This window comes from Neophocaena asiaeorientalis, unplaced genomic scaffold (assembly GCF_003031525.2).
Source record: "Neophocaena asiaeorientalis asiaeorientalis breed wild unplaced genomic scaffold, Neophocaena_asiaeorientalis_V1.1 scaffold212, whole genome shotgun sequence".
Taxonomy (NCBI): domain Eukaryota; kingdom Metazoa; phylum Chordata; class Mammalia; order Artiodactyla; family Phocoenidae; genus Neophocaena; species Neophocaena asiaeorientalis.
The window spans coordinates 6,168,562-6,189,828 of NW_020174046.1; the positions used below are offsets into that span (position 1 = coordinate 6,168,562).

Below are 21,267 nucleotides of genomic sequence, written 5' to 3' on the forward strand. Positions count from 1 at the left end.
AGAACATTATATGGTATCTGTTTGTTTATACCTTGCCTCATTATAAAAAAATATTTAAGGCAGTTACAACACTTACTTTGCATTAGTTCCTTTCCAGTTACCCTTTCCCCCCAAAAGTTAGAATATTTATATAAAAACGACCTTGGAGAATATTTAGTGAACTCCTTACTTTTGTAAATGAAAAAATGGAATCTATCTAAAATCATTTATAATCATTACATTTGTAATCATACATGTGTCCAACTGTCTGATGCTAAATTCCATAATAACAGCAACAATGTTTATATTGATCACCCCTATATTATACACTCTTAGCACAGAACATAGAAGGCACTTTACATTTAAGTGAATAACTGAGAACATATATTCTAATCTTAAACTGAACGGAAAGATAGATAAAAGGGAAGGATTTTTTTAAAAACACTGGACAATTTGTAAATCAAATCCATCTGCAAAGAGAAGTCTGATGCGGCTTCCCTGGTGGCGCAGTGGTTGAGAGTCCGCCTGCCGATGCAGGGGACACGGGTTCGTGCCCCAGTTTGGGAAGATCCCACATGCCGCGGAGCGGCTGGGCCCGTGAGCCATGGCCGCTGAGTCTGCTCCGCAACGGGAGAGGCCACAACAGTGAGAGGCCCACGTAAAAAAAAAAAAAAAAAAAAAAAAAAGAGAAGTCTGATGTATAATAATCATCAAGCTATCCCAACAATAAAAGAGATACAAATATACATATATTTCTATGAGTAACATGAAAAAAAGCAATGTGGAAAAAGTGTAACTAATGTGCCTATGATATTAAATCAAAGGAAAAAAGAAACAGATTTCAATACAAATTTCGATTTAAAGAACCAAATTATTACTTACACCTTTGTGCCAATTAAACAAAATAAAAAGTATGAAGTGCTGATAAACGCCTGAACAGAAAAGTAAGTCAAAGCAGTGAAGAGATCAGAAAGGTAAGCATTGGAAGGACAGAAGAGAGACCAAAGACAGTATAGCAGCATTTGAAACTGTTAGTAAGAAAATAAAAACAAATTAATCAGGAGACCTAAGTTTTGACAGAAAGAAGACGATTAAGCTAAAGCACATATTATAATTTTAAAACCCAGTATTAAGAAGAAGATCTATTTTGAAAAGAATAAAGGAGAGGGAGTATTTATGTATAAACTGAATATAAGAGAAAGTATACAACAAATGATAGAAGACAACAAAATGGCAGAAGATCTAGGAGGAAAGCAAGGATTAGCATGTTGTTCAAAGTAAGATATAGGATATACTGTTTTAGTGGATATATTAAATACTTCAATTATTTGCTAGTTTACAAACCAGAGCTAAGGTTAACTAGCAAAATAGTCTTAAATAAAATTAATTAAATCTTCAATAAAATGCCATGAAGTCAAGTAGTACATCATAATAGTAATCGATCACTGGTGCTACAGTGACAATAAACAAGGTGCCTGCTTTGTAACATATGCAGCTTTATTTGGTAGTAGTATTTCATAACATGGTGAATTGGGGGGCTGTTGTTGTTTTTAAAAATCCTCAGCTTATTTTCATGGCCAGTACTCCCCCCACCAACTAAAACAAAGCAGTAACAAAACAAATGGAACACAAAAACTAATCACAATACATGACCAAAAAAATAACAATCTGACATGTAAATTAAAACCATGTAATTAGGTTCTCACATGTGGGTCTAACATAATCCAAATAGCCAAGTAGAGGAAAAGGACGAAACTCTAATCCAGACCAGCAGTGTGAGCATCAGCATTACCCAGAAACTTACTCCAAATGCGAATTCTCAGGTCCCATCCCAAATCTACTGAATCAGATACTCCACACTTAGGGCCCACATATATGACTCAAACAAGCTAATGCTTGAGATTTAGAAAACTCTAGACTCTTTGAAGGCCCACAGTTAGCATCAGAGAAAAGCAATTAGCCTTCAAAATTTAGCTTCCATCTATATTTCTCTTCCTTAAGAGTCCCCGTCCTGCTTACAGGATTATGTGTTGAGCCTAGGTCACGGGCATGAAAGGCAGCCATTCATAAAATTCAAATGCACTTTACAAAAAGCAAACATTTTTACTTAATGGAAGTTGCTACTAATTCAAAAGCTTTATCTTTAACAAAAATAAATTTTTATTTATCATGAACGCAAAAGAAATGTCCTCTCTGTTTAGAAACTAATTGTGTTGTTTTGGGTTGGTAGTATTTGTTCCCTCTTTTCCTACTTTTTTAACTCTCCAAAGTAACATGTAAAGTTAGACAAAGTCAGTGTTAGCTATTTTGGCCAAAGGTTTATTAAGAATGATTTAAGTTCATAGTGACTATAAGGCTTGAGGATTATTTCTGGGTTCCAAGAATTTATATTTTGCTTTTCCCCATCATAATAATCAGGAAATGACTGTGCATGAACTATAACTCTTAAATCATAACTCCAGGGGAACACAGCAAAGTAACTTAAAATTTATACCCCTGCTGTTTCAGCACCATAAACAAACAGAGACTGAATTACAGGCTGCTGTATGTGCTCCATAAGAGAAGCTCTTTACATTTAAAGGCTTCATTCAATGTGCCTAACTAAGCTCTTACCTAGGACCTCGGGTGGCTCTGACTGGAGGCCTTCTGGCTGCTGACCCTGAAGCACGTTAAGCAGGGCTTGGAGACTCCTGAGGCACAGGGATGGATGAGAAAATCGCGTCTCCTTGATCAATTCAAAAACTTCACAGAGTCCAACCTCAATGATCTATTTAAGATGAAAATAAAAATTATACTTTATAGCATGTGAGCTAATAACACTTCTCAGGCAGTAAAATCGGTACAGCTTACTTCCACAGCAAATGAGTAATGGTACAATATTTTAAAGGCAAAAAAGTCATCACATAAAAAAGAGTAAAACCCAGTGTGTTTAATTTCAAGATTTAGAAAATCATCTGATAACACAGAAGGTTAAAAAATAGTGGCACTCCCAACACAGCCATAAATAAATAAATAAAAGGAAACTGTCAAACTGTTAAAATATATATATATGTAGTGGCACTACTTAAAAAGTAGTTTCAGGATAATGAAGCCATAATAAAACATCATGAAAATGGTTTAACAGTGAACTAGGTACTAGACTGCATTCACTCAGAAAAAAATAAACTATTAATTTACAAAGTTCATTTGGCTGTTCTCAAGTCAAAACTGGCACTCTTCTGTTACGTTGATTGTTACTTATGACCAGAAAAGAAGGCAATATAGTACATATGGTGAAAAGATTAAAAAAGGAACTTTTCTTCTTAGCCTTTCCTATATGGTACAATCACCATATTATTATTTGTAGATGGTGTCCCTTATTCTTGTAGGATTACTTTAATTATCTTATTCCTCATCAGGACCAAGAAAAATATAACTCAGTATCTAGCAAAAGACAGATAAATCTGTAACTAAAGACTGAGACAGCAAATGTGATGAACTGGTATAAGGAAATACTTTCAGAGGGCTGACAGAACAATAGACAATGCAATTCCATTTCTCAGTCAATGTCAACATTTTGAAAAGGAAATGTGTAAGATCTTCTCAAGAAGTGTTAAATTATTTGGAGAAGAAGTAAGTAACAGAAAAAGTTAAAACTAGATTAATTAGTAGAAATGCATCAAAGCATTATTAATTCTATTGAGCAAAACAGAAGATATTCTCTCTGCTGAGATCTGTACATTAATTCATATATTACATAAACATTTTAAGTACTTATTTTGTACAACTTGCTCCAGGAGATACGAGATATATTATACTAGACCTTGTTCTCTACGAGTTTGTAATCTAACAGAGTAAATGAATCTTATATATAATGCTTATCCAGTCCAGACCTCTTTTATAGCACTTATTATGTTATAGTGTGACTATTTTTGTTTCCATTTTGCCAACTAAACTGGGATCTCCTTGTGGACACAGAGTATATCTTAACTAATATCTCCCATGACTATCCCACTGCCTGCACATGATAGGCAGACAACAAATATTTATTTACTCTCTCAGCTGTGCGCTAAAAACCACTGCAACTTGTCCGACAAGGGTTAAATCAACTGCAGGCAAGTCAGTTGCAGTTCTGATTACTATCTGCAAGGTTTCTGAAGAATACAGATATGACTGAGAAGTCAAAATAACTAATAGGACTGTCTTCAGAGAAGTTATCTAAAATCCTAGAATACTTGATTATAGCTAAGATTACAGAAGTGCTTGTACAGAGTTTCAATTAATTAAATGGAAATGAAAACTTGCCATTTCATATAGTTTATTTTCCTGAAACAGACTAGAAAATAAAAACGTGCTGTCCAAGATTTCCATCTGTTTATGTCCGTACAGGAAACAAATCTGAAGTCAAAGATCTCCCGAGTACAATACAAAAGTAGGGCTCTATTCTCAGGCCAGTAGGAGATTACTCTATCCATCAGTCTTGAAGATTGCTTATTCTACCACTACCAATCATGACTTTTCACAATTCAAAGAATTCTTCACGGATGACATTTTTGGCTAGGGTTTCTTTTTGTAAGTAGATTCCTATAGCAACAGAGAAAGTATTGAACCTTTGCAAGAACAGTAAGGCTACTTACTGAACATATTCCCGAGCTGTCTCTCTAATAAGTTTAAGGTATGATAACAAATGTATGAGAACAGGTAACTCAGGTGGGCTGCCCAGGAGCAGAGCACTAGATGGCTTTCGTGAAAAACACTCATAAAACGTTAGTCAAAACGATCAAGACAAGGAATTACCCGTCTGTCTAGGTTAACCACTGTGATTCTCGCTTATCATCTGTATCTTAGTTCGGTGTGGATTTTTTTTTTAATAAGGGGGAAAACTAATTCATTTCCAGAACTGTGATATGTATTCAATATACAACAAAATAAAAATCAACCTCAAGTTTTCCAATCATATTTAGCTTTGAATCATTGAGCAAAGGAGCACAACACGTTGTGAATTAAGACTTTTTTCTGAGGTTTGGCTGAGAGTATTTTACTATATGTACAAACTTTGAAATTGCACTTTACACTTTGAAGCCTGTCTTATAGTCACTGAGAACACACTATATGTCCTCCCTCAATATTAGGAAGGAAGAGTATAAGGACAAAAAAATATGTAGTACTGCAAATACAATATGATTTCATTTGTGCAGAAATAAATATATTTTTAATGTGCATATACAAAAATGTTTACAGTGGGTATTTTTGGTTAATAGGATTTTAGAAATAACTTCTAATGTAAAATTTTCTTTTCCTTTTTATAAAAATGTTCTCCATTTTTTCAAATTATCTACATTGATTATGCACTGCCTTTATAAATAGCAAAATAAATGATTAAGAAGTCTGACTGCTAAATAGAATAGTTCATTATAATAAGATAACACACTAAGCACTCAATACGTGCCACGATAAACTATAACTAACCACCAAACACACGGTCTTCCACTTCTCTTCATAAAATAGTCTTTTGTAAATTTACTGAATGTTATCTTTACTGTTACTTTCAAACAATTAAATCCTGAAAGCTCTCTGTTATACTTGAAGGAACACAAAACCCAAATAATTAACTGGTACAGCTAGTCCAATGTCCCTGTTGAGAAAAGTGAGGCAAAAACATATTTGGCCAAAAAAAAGAGAAAAAAGTCTTCTGAGGTTTTATTTTTCTCTCCTCAAATCACATGTTTCCAAAGGTGGCATTATTATTTCACGAACAAACAATAACATAAGCATTTAGATACATCATATTTAGATTTAATATTAATAAACTCTTTGCCATTAGAAATTATATCTTCTATTAAAAACTCCTAGAATCAGTTCTAAGACTTACAGAAAACATTTGAACAAGCTCAAAAGGAAACCAAAAGTAGATTTACATATTACAACAGAGTGAAGTATACTGTCTTTAAAATTTTCTTCTCTAAAGTAAATATTTGGTAGTGATATCATTTACAAAAAATAAAAATCTAGAGAGGAGTGAGAGAAGGGAGGAAGAAGAGGCAACAGCAACAGACGCAGTAGAGGAGGAAGGCACGGGGGCGGGAAGAGGAGAAGAATTCTGCTCCTCAGAAGATCCAGGTGTGAAATGTCTAACCTCCTAGCCTCTAACGCACAAATTTATCTACGACTTCTACCACCTTCTTCCCTTCTCTTCACACCCAGAGGAAAAAGTGCTCTTACAACTTTTCAAAGCTAATTTAGTTTTTAAACAATGTTCTTGATCCCACCTACTGTTCCATCTCTAACAGAATTTTGTGTCAACTTCTGTCACCACACTAAGTCCCAAAACTGTATGCCTAGCTGGGACCTTTCTTTTGAACTTCAATCTTACATAGTGAGCAACGGACATCTCACAGCCCCTTCACACTCAGTACGGCCAGAACTAAACTTAATCATCGTTCCAACAAAGCACTGTTTCTCCTCCAGTTCTTTCTCTTTAAGTAAATAGCATCACCACCTAGAAACTTCAGAAATATTTTTACATTCTACCTTCTCTTTCAGACTTCATAACCAACTAATTAAGAATTCCTAAAAAAAAAAAAGAATTCCTGACAATTCCACTTCCTTAATATTTCTTTTATGCCAAACACTGCTACTACCCTAGCTGCATCCCCCATGAACACTTCAGACAACTGCAATAACTGGCTCACTGGCCCCTCTGCTCTAGTCTCCCCAGCCTCTAGTGGATCTGCCTTTCCAGCACCCGAGTAACTTTAATAAAATACAAGTCTGATCATAGTCTTTTGCTAAAAATCTTTCATGTTTCCAAGTTACCAGACAAAATCTGAAAATGGCTGCATGACACTTAAGGCCCATGATCCCGTTCTCTACTCTTGCCCTATTCAGCCAGTCCACTCTAGCCAAAGCTGACCACTTGTGCTTTTGTAACAATGCCATTCTCCCTGCCTGCGGGTGCATCTTCAGTCAGTGCTACGTCCTTACTCCACCGGGCTCCACTATACCTTGCACACCCCTATCAATCCTTAGGGCACTGGACATGCCTGCTAGACATAACTTTCTTTAGGGTGGGGATTGTTTCTCATCATTTTGTTCTCAGGGCCTAATAGAATGCCTGCTACAAACTGAATTTACTGAATTAAGAAGTATATAAATGAATCTGTGTACATCTACATCTTTTAACAAAATATGAGGCATGACTAGCCTCAAATAAGTTTGGATGGGAAATATGAATCCTAATATTCATATTAGGATTTTAATATTACTATTAAAAAATTATGCAGCTATGAAATTTGGAGCGCTTTAGAAGATCTGGAAATCAGATCGTGAAAGACAGTTTGAGCTGGGTAAAAACTGTTTTTGGTAAGAAAGGTATACTTTTAAGCGGGTGGGGGTACGAAAGTACTATTTTAAATGATTACTGACCTGCAAAAAACAAAAAGCAAAAAAATCTGACAAGCAAGGTCTACATCAGAGTCAAAAACAATTTAACTAACTTTTAAAAGTCAAGAAGGGAAAACACAGAATTGTATCAAAATGATACCTTGACAACAAATAAAAACTGTCTTCATTATGTGAAATAAAAAAGAAGCAGGAGACAAAGAAATATCCGCAAGAAAAAGGAAAGTGACAGCCACACATTCAGGAGGAGCAATAGAGAAACAACAAAGAAAAGGGAGGAACTGACATGAAAGAGCATCTGGAGCAGAGGCACAGAAATGGTCAAAAGGAAAAGAAAAAGTCCACATTTCTCACCTGCTCTCACACTCCCATCACCTCAAACCCTAAAGGCTTCATCTCTTCTTCTGTGCCCTGCAAACTGCTGCCTAAGACCTGAAAGTTTCACTCCCTGCCCTGCCCCCACCCATGGCATTCTGACTACCTCTGCATAAAGGCATCCCATTGCTCCTTCTTCTCTGATCTCACTGATTGTCTAGAGGTTTCATTTCCTTGGATATGAAGTATTTCTTAATAAACTGATGAGTTCCCTGAAAACTAATGAAATTCATTTGGACCTACACATGTTCCTGTTTGCACCTGATACTTACAACTACAGCTATCATTTATTGAGCACATGTGCATTTATTAACGCTTTGAATCCTCACTACTACCTATGAGATAGGCATTATCCCCATTTCACAGATAACAAAACTGAGGCTGAGAGTGGTCAAACGACTTTTGCAGCATCACACAGCTAGTATTTTTAATGGCAAGTTTGAACTCAGGCAGTTTTACTCTACTTCCCATATTCATCACTATACCCTGTTTCCTGACAGGTCAGTACTTGATGGAAAACTCAATATTAATTACTTGAGCTATTTGCTTTTCTTCTACTTTTCTTGTAAAGATCCCTTTTTGACTCTGCATCTTTTAACTCTGTTAATCATGCTGAAAATTCACTGTCTTAAGAATGCCTGATATTTTATTTCTTTAATACTCATTTATCCTGATGTTTTAAAACAGCCTAAGAATCAGTTGTTCTTGATTGTGCAGTACCTTTTAAATTGACTATAGTTTATTATTCAAAATCTGCATACCTGTGTGAAAGGTTTCTCTGGGTCTTTATTTTCCTTCCTAATGTTGAACCTAAGCTGAGTGATTACTATAGTACAGTGGGACTCACCCACACACAGAATGGAATTCTTATAACAAAAGTATACTTGATTCCTTCATATCCCCATATCCTAACTTAACAATGTATTTTTCCTCAACCTCCCCTAATTAAGCATAAGAAATCAGAAATTAGAGACCATGCTCTTTACCTGGAGAAACTTATATGGAAAAGATGAGCCTGTTTGTTTTTAGTTGAAGAAAGAAGCTAGTAGAGAAGGTACAGTTAAGGACACTGGAGAGAAAACGAGTAAGGGGAAAAGGGTCCCAAGAGGAGATAAGGACATTTGAAGGTGGCTGATTAAGAGGCTGAGGAACTTCACAAAACCTCTACTACTCTATTAAACAGGAAGCAAGTCAACTGCTGAGAATAAGGTGAGAAGAACCTGACAGTAATGATAAAGGACAGTGGTGAACTTATGAAGAGCCACCATGAAATGTACAAAATAAACAGATCAGGAACACAGCCTCTATCTGGCTTCTATTTCCAAGTAGTAAAGTAAGTATTTACAAGATATCTTATGTATGCATATAAAGAAGTTTTAAAGGCACAATTTTAAGGTATCCATTTAGTAAAAAGACAATATACACGAATCACTTATGATAAAGGAAAACATTTCAAAATGTCTGTATTTAGAAAAAAAACAAATGCATAAATCATTTATAATAAAGGTAACATTTTAAAATATGTTTATATTTTTACCCATTTTTTTGTTAGAAATACTAACTACACATACTATATAGAAAAATACATATGTAAAGTAACGTTATAGTCTTAAAATATACCAATGCTTAAATAGAACAGAGTACCTTAAGAACAGTTTGTTCTACTTCAATACATGTTTCCATAACACCAATGAGATTATATGCCTCTGGTAAATATGGGAGTGATATCAGAACAATGCAGAATTGGTTCATATGTAATTTTTTTCCTAGGCAAAGGGAGCCAGGATAGCAAGAGTACAATTAACCTTATGCAGAAAAGGCAAAAGCTCTCAGCTCAGCTGCTGCACAATCAGGAGCACTTCTAGCTCTATTTCAAGAAAAATTAAAATGTATACCTGTATCCAGAGGGAGGGATGTGTCCCCAGCTTTTCGTGGCTCTTGGCTTGTAGCAATTTGCACTTCCTCTTGTGCCCACCTTAATAGCAGCTCACTGGCTCAGAGTTCCACTTCCATCTGCAATGGCTCAGTGCCCACAAGGCACCATTTCCCCTGTACTGCTTTTGTACATTTTTAACAGCCCCTGTAACAGACTCCAAGCCACTGAACTCCCTTCCTATGCTTTCCAAGTACTCCCCACTGAGGTACCAATTGTTGACTTTGTTAGCACTCCAATTATAAAGTTGCATAAAGTTTTCCTGATCTAGCTCAAACCTATTTTTACCCATAGGCCCTGTTATTTTCAGTGTGCAATTTTATTAAAAGCAAGGCATTTTAGCAATGCAAACATATGTATTAAAGCCCAAACACGTAGGTTATGCATCAAAGTGGATCTTAGTGGCTTACCTTTGGAAGCTTGATAGGGGGCTCTTTGGATTCCTCCTCTTCATCACTATCTGATTCTCCACTCTGCACAGAGTTCTTAGATGCAGCTGCCAACGATGTTTCCTTTTTCTGCCATTCCAGAACGCAATGGCGTACATTGCAATAAATATTAAATGCCGAAGGATTGCTATGTAGCTTGATATCTGGTATGATTACTGTATTCTCCAAGTTTTCAGACTGAAATACAGGATATAATATTTCAATTTTATATTCCTTTCCCTCATCATCAATTCTCATTTTTTTAAAAAAATTAAATATTAGACAGGCTAGATGATTTGTAGGAGTCACATAGGTGATACAGCAATAACCAACCTGATAAGGGCTGGAAAGACACCAGCAAAAAACTCATCAGGACTACCCTTTTACCCCACAATAGGAAAAGAGCCAACAAAGCTCAACTGCTGGATTCAAAGGATATTCATCTGTTGCTTTTCTAAGGGACACCAGATGTACTGCAGAGTCTCAAAGGCCTACTACAAATATTGAATTACATTTTGATTTCTTTCAAAAGTAGATATAGGGCCTTAAACAGAAATTAGGACTAAAAAAAAAAAATAATCCCTCAACTTTAGTCAATTCTAATTTCATTCTCATTCAAATAATGGTAATGCTAAGAAAACTACAGATTATGGGCATATGCTTTCTGAAAGCTCTCTCTTACCTATCTGTCTTAATAAGTACTACAAATCACATGTTTGGTACTTTAATTGTTAAAATTAAATGCTCGGGAATTCCCTGGTGGCGCAGGGGTTAAGAATCCGCCTGCCAAGGCAGGGAACACGGGTTCAATCCCTGGTCCGGGAAGATCCCACATGCCGCGGAGCAATTAAGCCCGTGCGCCACAACTACTGAAGCCCACGTGCTGCAACTACTGAAGCCCGCACGCCTAGACCCCATGCTCAGCAATAAAAGAAGCCACTGCAATGAGAAGCTGTGCACTGCAAAGAAGAGTAGCCCCCACTCACCGCAGCTAGAGAAAGCCCGTGCACAGCAATGAAGACCCAACACAGCCAAACAAACAAACAAACAAAAACAACTAAATACTCAATTTGTATTTTGGTCCAGCATTTTATTCATCAGACTCCAACCACATTTTTGAGATCAACATTTACATCATAAATATACAGAACTAGTTTAAGATAGTCTACAAATGCAAATTCCAACAATTAGAGTATGTCCAACAAGTATCCAAGATAAATAAAATGACACTTTGAGTACCAAGAACATTTAGTCTCAAAATTCTACCCTTCTTCCATAAATAATTAGGAAAAAAATGGAGTACTTCTTGTTAAATCAAAGTATACTAAAGTTAACTGACATATAACATGTAAATAGGTCTTCCAGAGATATTAAAAACAAATATTAATAATTCAAATCCAACAATACTCTTAAAAAGATGATACATCATGATCAACTCAAACAAGGATGTACAACACTGGAAAAGCAATCCAAAATCCACACCAACAAAAGTAAGAGAAAAAAAAAATAAGACACTGTAAATAAACATGGAAGAAGCATTTGACAAAAATCAAATACAATACCAAATACTGAGCCTAAGTAAATTAGGAACAGAAGAGAATTCCAAAACTGGATTAAGGGTATGTATGAAAAACACACAGCTAACATAGTAAAAGACTGAATGCCTTCACCCTAGATTGCAAACAAGGGAAAGATATCTACTCTCAGCAATCAGACTCAACAATGTGCTAGATATGCTATCCAGTGCAGTAACCCAAGAAAAAGAAATAAAAGGTATAGTTAGAAAGAAGAAATTATCTCCTAGAAATCAAATGTGTTTATTTGTATGAGACATAAAAAAGAATCTTAAGTCTGCAAAAAAGAGTCACTAGTAATAATGTGTGGATTTAGCAAAGTCACAGGGTACCAAATAAATCTATAAAAATGAATAATATATCTATATCCTAGGAGTAAACAATTAAAATATGTAGTTTTAAAACTAGTAGCAGTAAAGTTACAGACTGGGAGAAAATGTTTGCAAACCACGTATCTGACAAATGACTAGCATCCAGCATATATAAAGAATTCTCAAAACTCAGAGAGTAGAAAACAAACAAGCAAGCAGCCCAATTAGAAAATGGGCAAAAGACATGAACAGACATGTCACTGAAGAAGATATACAGAAGGCAGATAAGCACATGAAAAAAAGTTCAATATCATGAGCCATTAGGGAAATACAAATTAAAATAAAATGAGATTAGTACACACCTATCAGAAAGGCTAGAGTAAAAAATAGTGACATCAACAAATACTGGTGAAGATGTGGAGAAACTGGATCTCTCATACATTGCTGATGGGAATGTAAAATGATACAGAGACTAGAAAAAGTACAGCTTTTTCTTAGAAAATTAAACATGTATTTACAGTATAATCCAGCAGTTGCACTCTTAGGCATTTATACCAGAGGAATGAAAACTTATGTTTATACAAACACCAGCACGTGAATGTTCATAGAAGCTTTATTCAAAATAATCAAAACTGGAAACAACTCAGATGTTATTTAATGAATGAAGGGTTAAGCAAACTGTGGTATGTCCATGCCATGGAACGCTTACTCAGCAATAAAAGGTGCAAGCTTGGTATATGCAACAACTTGGATGAATCTCAAGGAAATTATGCTAAGTGGAAAAGAACCAATCCCAAAAGGTTACATATTGCATGAGTCCATTTATATAACATTCTTGAAATGACAAATTACAGAGATGGAGAACAGATTTGTGGTTTGCAGAGGCTAGGGACAGGGTGAGGTTTGGAGGTGTCTTTGTTTATACAAAAGTAGTACAATGGTTCCTTATGATGAAACTGTTCTACACCTTCACTGTAGTAATGGTCACAGACACCCACACATGATAAAACTGCCTAAAACTAAATACACACAAACAAATGAGTGCATGTAAAACTGGTGAAATCTAAATAAGATCTGTAGGTTCTATCAATGTTGATTTCCTAGTAGTGATATTTACTATAGTTATGCTATACCTTACCAATGGGAGAAAATGGGTAAAGGGTACACAGGATCTCTCTATATTATTTCCTACAACTGTGTTCACATTACAATCTCAAAATTAAAACAAAATTTTTAAATAATAGCATTTACAATAACATCAAAAATATATAATTATTAGTTAAATTTAATAAAATTATGTACAATCTCTGTTCACTGAAAACCAAAATAATGTTGCTGAGAGAAATTAAAGAAGACAAATAAATGGAGAGAGAGACCATGTTCATCAATGAGAAGATTCCATTTCATTAAAATGGCAATTCTTCCCCAAACCTATATTCAGTGAAATCCCAATAAAAATTCCAGAGGCTTTCTAAAAATGGAAATTTACAAGTTGATTCTAAAATTTATATATAGAAACGTAAAGAACCTAAATTAACTATAGCAATTTTTTTTAAAAAGACCACAGTTAAAAACATATGACCTATTTCAAAACTACTGTAATGAAGACAGTACAGTACTGGTATAAAGGTAAACATATAGATTAATTAAACAAAATAAAATCCAGAAATAGGCTTAAACAAATACAGTCACCTGATTTTTTACAAAGGTACCAGGATGATTCAATGGGAAAAGATGTCTTTTTAAGAAATGATACTGGATCGACTGAATACCAACATGTGGAAAAATGAACATCAACCTTTATCTCACACCATACACAAAAATTAACTTGAAATGGATCACAGACCTACATGTAACAGCTAAAACTATAAAATCTGTAGAAGAAAATATAGAAGAAAATCTATGCGACCTTGGGGTAGACAAAGACTTAGAACACGTGAATCATAAAAAAAATATCAATTCGTTAAATTTATAAAACTTAAAAACCTTTGCTCTTATAAAGCACTCTACAAAAACAAAAAAGGCAAACCATAGAAGAGGAGAAATTATTTGCAACACAGCTGACAAAGGACTTTGATCTAAAATGTATAAAGTACCCTCAGAATTCAATAAGAAGACAATTATAAAAAGGGGAGACGAGTTGAAGAGATTTCACAATAAAAAGACATAATTGGTGAAAGGCACATCACATGATGATTATAATGCTCACAACATTAGTCATGAGAGAAAAGCACAGTAAAACACCAGTGAGATACCCCTATATACTTATCAGAATGACTAAAATTTCGTGTAACACTCTTATAGAGTGAAAAACAGTGATATCTTTTCAGGAGTATTTTTTTTTCCTAGCATGCAAACTTTGACCATGATTATTCCCTAGGAAATAATTTTAACTGCTTTAAAATCATTCATTTTCATCTATGATTCTAAATGCCCCTTTCTTTTACAAAAGAATAAAATTAATGTATTAATAAAAAAAGAATGACTAAAATTTGAAAAGCTAACAAGATCATGTGTTTGCAAAGATGTGAAGCAACTGGACTTCTCATACACTACTGGTGGAACAGTAAAATGGAATAATCACTTTGGAAACAGTTTTCAGTTTCTCAAAAAGCTAAACATTCATCTACTACGCCACCTGCGAAGAACAGTTGACACTGAGTTAACACTGCTTACTCCTTGTATTTCTCCAAGGGAACCATCACTGCCCCCTGGCCAGTACTTAGGAATGTGGTCTTTAGAGTTTCCTTTATATTAGGTATTGATGATTTTGTTACATACTCCTAGAGCAACCATACCCACTGGCTTGTCCGACTGCTTTGCAGAAACATGACTGACGATGTGAACCCAAGTTTCACTTGCTATGGCTGGCTGCATATCAGGATGTGTCTATGTGACCAGATCCCCATAAAAGCCTCAGATCCTGAGACTCAAACGGGCTTCCCTGGACAGAAATGTTCCACACATATTCCTGCAGTTCACCACCAGAGAGAAATCATGTCCTGTGTGCTCACACAAGGAAGGACCAGGAGGCCTAGGCCATTACTCCCTAACCACCAACACATTTATTTTTCCTGCTGTTTACTCTGTACTTTTTGTTGTAATAAATCTTAGCCATTAGTATAAATTGCTTTCGAGTCTTATGAGTCTTTCTGGCAAATCATCGAAGAAAACATCACTTAATCATCCCACTCCTAGGTATTTACCCTCCCCAAAAAACAAAAACTTATACCCACACAAAGACTAGTACACAAATTGTTCATAGCAGTTTTATTTGCAAGGGACAGAAACTGGAAACAACACCAAAATGTCCATCAACAGATGAACAGATTAACAAATTGGGATATATCCAAACAATGGGATACTAATCAGAAAAAAAAAAAGGAAAGACTATTAATATATACAACTACATCAACACAACTCAAAATCATTATGCTGAGGGAAAGAAGCCAGATACAAGAGTATACCCAGTACGATCTCATTTATATGAAATTCCAGAAAATGAAAAATAATCTATAATGACAGAAAGTATACCTGTGGTTGTGTACAGCTAGGGCTGTAAGGAGGGATGGAATGCAGCAGAGGATGAGGAAAGCCTTGGGGATGATGGAAAATTTCTAAACCTTGATTGTATCTTTCAAAACTCACTGAATTGTACACTTTATATCCCTGTCTCAGGTTCTACTATTAAGGAACCTGATCTAAGACAGATACATTTGGTAGGAGGATGCTGAGGAAGTTTCCTGTGTAATGGATTTGACTTCTCTTATAAGGCAGTGAAGTCATTTGCTGGAGAGCAGAATTTATCAGAAGTTTGAGGAGACTGGCAAAGGTCTGAAATAGCCACAGGAAAATTGGAAGAACTATCTGACCAGAAAAAACAAGAAGAGAGTCTGGCTATGGATGGTCCATTTGATACTGGTAATCATGAAACTGTACTGGTATCAATAAATTCTTGTTTAACTCCTTTTGGCATGGTACTCACCTGCAGGGAAAGAGGGAAAGATGGCTGGATTTGTACAGGACTGAGTTTTGTCAGATAAATCCAACAAATGTACATGAGAGAAAGGAAGATGTGGTAGGCAGAATAATGGCCTCCAAAAATATATACCCCCTAATCCCTAGAACCTGAGAATATGTCATCTTACATGGCAAAAGGGAGCCGGCAGATATGACTAAATTAAGAATTTTGAGATGGGGATTATTATGGATTATCTAGGTAGGCCCAAAGTAATCCCAAGGGTCCTTATAAATGGGAGAGGGTGGCAAGATGGAAGGAAGCACAACCCAAAGAATGCAGGCAGGCTCTAGAAGCCAGACAAGGCAAGGCAATGAATTCTCTTCTAGAGCCTCCAGGAAGAATATAGCCTTGCTGACACTTTGATTTTAGCCCAGTGAGATCCATTTTAGACTTCAGACTTCCAGAACCATAAGATAATTTATATTGTTTTAAGCGATAAAGTCTGTGTAATTTGTTACAGCAGCCATAAAGAACTAATACAGGAGATTAAGCAAGAATTTTTCTAAAAATACTGTAGCATCTATACTGGATAAGAAGGAAAGTAAATGAAGGAGATGGCTAATGGAGCAACAGAGGGGTCAATGACAGCAATAAAGAAGGAGATGAAGAAGTATAGCTAAATGGCATTTTAAAAATAACTTTTATAAAAAGAGAGTGGATAAAAAATGCTCCAAAAACAGTAATAGAGGGCAAAGAGACTAACACCACCATTTTATGAGCAGTAAATGTTTCTTACTCCTCTTTGCATCCCAAATACCAAGCACAAGGCCTGCACAGAGTCAGTGTGCAATTAAAGTCTGAGGTGTAAATGAAGTTTTTTTATATCAGTCTTATCACAAGCTGCTCCTAAAAAAGCAGATATAAAACCTGAAGGCCAACAGAAGAAAGATGAATTATGAAGGGAGCAAAGCTAGTTAGAGACAGAACTGAAGTGGAAGAAAGAGCTTGACGTCCCATATCTTCCTGGATATCACATGCCACCACTTTTAGGAAAATCAACAAATGAAACCTTAAAAAGGGCTTTAAAAGATTTTCAATATTCCCATATTCCAACTCTGCACACAGCAACAAAAAGTGGAAAAGGGTTAGAAGTAGTAAATCTGAATGACTATTTACTTGTTAAAGGTTTTCATATACTAAGTATAGTAAGAATGCTTTCCACTTCCCTCTTCTGTCCCCAAAGCAGTAGTACGACATGATATACTGAACATATATTATTTATCTTCCACCCAGCAACATTTCCCTTAGGGCAACCACCCTTCCCATTCCACATAGCCTGCTAATCAGGGTGCTCACCTATAGTCCATCACAAGGTTACAAACATAACTCAGTCTAACCAATCAAAGTACCCCACCTTCCAGGTCAAAGTGAATGCTGCAGGTCAATCAAAAACCCTATCCAAGATTTTCTGCCACAACTAGTAGAAGAAATCGCCTCTTGCTTAAAGAAAATAAAGCTGGAGCTGCCAGCAGCCTTAGTCCTCAGCCACAGGCAATAAACCCACACTCAGAGGAAAAGAGAAGCAAGAAGATTTGATGACATTATTATAATCCCTGGGTCCAACTGATCAATTCCAAGCCTTATCCTTCTATTTTTGGTTCACTACTTTAAAGGAGATTTCTCTCAGTTACAAGAGCAAAAATACTCATTAAAAAGTGCAGGAAACAATTGTCTCTAGAACTTAAATATGATATACAACCCAAGCTAAGTGACTGTTTCTATAACCAAAAGTAGAGCTCTTCAGAAATCACAAGTATGATTGCTTTCTTCCTCCTGTCTAAGCTTCTTACTACTGTTCATTAGAAAAGAGATTCTTTTACAAAAAGCTGTATCTGGTCCCTGAAAATGTCTAAGAAAAAACTAGATGGATTTTATAGAGAAGATATCTGCATTGGGTAGAAGAACAGATCCTTGATCTCTAAGGTACCACCTAATTCAAATATTCTCTATTGCCTTTTCTTTGTACAGCCACCAACAATCTAAAGAAGCTCAGAACAGTCAAAAGTCTACAGATGCACCAAGATACTCTCTAATTCATAATGTATGCATAGGTATGAGACAAACCCAAATCCAAGTCCCAACTCACAAGCCAATTTTACTCAGTTTCCAGTACATGTAGTCAGAGTGAAAAAAGAGAAGAGAAATATATACCTTCCCCCAAAGGATTGATCAAAGAAAACAAGAATAAATAATAAATAATTTTCAGCACCCGGATAATAACTTCCAGGTTGCTGGTCAAAAAAATGCCAAAAAGATGAAACTAAACAGGGTGACCAAATAATAAGGGGTTTTTAAAAATTACTTTAGCACACAGAAATAAAATGGTTTGCTAATTATACTCATACCTTATTTTTCTTATTGAGGTATAGTTGATATACAATATTATACAAGTTTCAGGTGTACAACACAGTGATTCACAATTTTTAAAGGTTATATTCTGCTTATAGTTATTATAAAATATTGGCTATATTCCCTATATTGTACTATATATCTTTGCAGCTTGTTTATTTTACACATAGTAGTTTGTACCTCTTACCTCTTACCAAAATTAAAATTACCTTTTTAATTTTGGCATTTTTATTCAAATTAATAAAAAAGTCCTTACTCCCTATAAATTGCTAACAGTTTTACCTTGCTTCTTGTCTTCACTTTTGATTTGTTCTTCTGTTTTCTTTTCAACTTCTTCTTATTTAAAATTTTCTTATTCCTAAAAATGTAAAAAAAAAAGGAGAATAAAAGAATTATGGAAGTTCATATTTTAGAACATATAAAGCTATTAAAAATAGGTACTTCCAAAACAGATGAATAATTCTTGTATAAACTTTCTATGAAACAATATACTCTAGATGTACATATAAGATACTAACATACAATATAGCTATTGACATGACAGCAAAATACTGGATGGCTAAGAAATACACATTAAATTATTTTTTAAACGTGAATTCTGCAAATACTTTTATAAAATTGTAAAAAGCCATCAAATGAAATTTTTAAAACTTTATTCAAAAGTGGGGCTGCTAATAAATACCAGTTATGTTCCCTTCCCAGAAAAATGTGCTCTTTGTAGTAGTCAGGGCTACAGTGCAAAAAGGGTCAGGAGTCCATTTTTACTAAATTACTACAGGAAAACTCCAACTCATACACTTCTCATATCCAGCAGCCAGTTTTTCATAACATCACAGCCCTAAGACCAAATTATTCTTTAAGAAAAAGGAAGCCCCTGAATGACTTTGAGAAAAGTTTTTAATGTGGCTAAGAATTAATGGAAGAAACCCAAATCGAGGAAAATGTATTTTCATCTCATTTAATACTTTTTTACATCTACCATGCTGAAGCGCACACTGCTAGGTACGTAAGACATAAGATGGAAAGGACAGTTCTTTTCCTCAAGGAGCTCAGAGACCTGGATGAAAAGCATAGTTTAAGGATCCAGCAAAAGGATGCTACTGCTATAACAAAGACAAAAGGTGAAGCGGAGGAGGAGGAGGAAGAGGAAAAGGGAAGGATTTGCGGAGGAGGGGAAGGGAGAGACTCCAGATGTTACAGAGGTCAGGTCCTTAACACTTGGTAACTAATGTAGTGGAAGTTGTGACCAAATAAAAAAGTCGTAAGGCTAGGTCACTTGGAGGTAGGGATGTCATTCACAAAGCAGGGAAGTCAAGGGGAAGAATTAGTTTGCAGAAGGAAAAAATGAGTTCGATTTTGAAAATGTTTGACTTCAAGACACTAAAACGTCAACAAAATACACATGAACAAGCATATGAAAAATTTATCCTTGACACTATCTTCAGCTTCATACTTTAAACTAAAAAAAAATCACAAAATCTTATCAATTATATCTTGTAAGCAGTTCTTGAATCTATCTACATCACCTCTACTGCTGATATGCTAATAATGTAAGTAACCCCTACCTCCTGCCTGGACCACTGCGAAAGCTTCATAAAAAAGCTTCATTTCTGCACATCCACGTCTGCCCCTCTTCAATCCATTTTTCATATAAGCACTCAAGTCAACTTTTAAAAAACAAACGAATAGGTAATTCTCCCACTATAAACTCTATTAATATATTCTCAGTTCTCTTAGATAAAGACCAAAAGCACTGACGTGGTTTAAAAGATCCTCTACTAACATCTGACTTCCACCAGTCTCTCCCACCTCGTTTTGCATCCTTCTCCAACGTGTTCATCACATTCCAGCCACAAGGACTATTTATTCCGTTGTTTGAACCTGCTAATAAGCTCCTTAGCAGCTTTTTCTAAGGGGCTTTTTCTCCCTCTTCCGAGAATTCTATCCCACATCTCTTGCTAACCCCTATTCATCTTTGAGGTCCCAGTATAAGTGTCACTTACTCAGGAGTATCCCAGACTAGTCTAGTTTCCCTAACATCCGTTCTCATTTCATCTTATACTTGTGTCTCATTGTGTAACCTACAACTGTATGTTTGGAATTACTTGTTTAATGCATCACTCACCAAGCTGTAAGCTCCAAGAGAGCAGAGGCCAAATCATTCTTGTTCACTGCTCCAGCCTCTGTGCTCAGAAAAGTACCTGAAACAAAGTACTCAACAGTACTTTGAGAGACAGAGAAAATGGGAGGAAGGAGAGAGGACAGGGAGAAGAGAAGGAAGTTCAGAGCTATAGCTACCAGCCTTACTTAGAGAGAAAAATAAGCAGAGGGCCAAGGATGGATCCATATCCACCAGAACACAGGCACCAGTCCCCTCCACCAGGAAGCCTACACAACCAACTGAACAAACGTTAGCCACTGCGGACAGACACCAAAAACAACGGGAACTACGAACCTGGAGCCTGCAAAAAGGAGACCCCAAACACAGTAAGATAAGCAAAATGAGAAGACAGAAAAACCCACAGCAGATGAAGGAGCAAGATAAAAACCCACCAGACCTAACAAATAAAGAGGAAATAGGCAGTCTACCTGAAAGAACAACAGCAAAGATCAATGAAACAAAAAGCTGGTTCTTTGAGAAGATAAACAAAATTGATAAACCATTCGCCAGACTCAACAAGAAAAAAAGGAAGACTCAAATCAACAGAATTAGAAATGGAAAAGGAGAAGTAACAATTGACACTGCAGAAATACAAAGGATCATGAGAGAATACTACAAGCAACTCTATGCCAATAAAATGGACAACCTGGAAGAAATAGACAAATTCTTAGAAATGCAAAACCTGCCAAGACTGAATCAGGAAGAAAAAGAAAATATGAACAGACCAATCACAAGCACTGAAATTGAAACTGTGAT

At 35.7% G+C, this 21,267-nt stretch overlaps 1 protein-coding gene across 7 annotated transcripts in view; it reads right to left on the bottom strand.

The window, feature by feature from the left end:
* MYCBP2 (MYC binding protein 2) overlaps nt 1–21,267 on the bottom strand; it is a 271,756-nt gene that overhangs the window by 224,651 nt on the left and 25,838 nt on the right. For all 7 annotated transcript variants that reach the window (XM_024753921.1, XM_024753923.1, XM_024753924.1 and 4 more), the window contains exons 2-4: nt 18,633–18,708; nt 10,078–10,293; nt 2,593–2,746 (exon numbers count right to left, since the gene is read on the bottom strand). In XM_024753921.1, the coding sequence (XP_024609689.1) occupies nt 2,593–2,746; nt 10,078–10,293; nt 18,633–18,708 (446 nt within the window). The remainder of the gene's footprint in view (nt 1–2,592; nt 2,747–10,077; nt 10,294–18,632; nt 18,709–21,267) is intronic.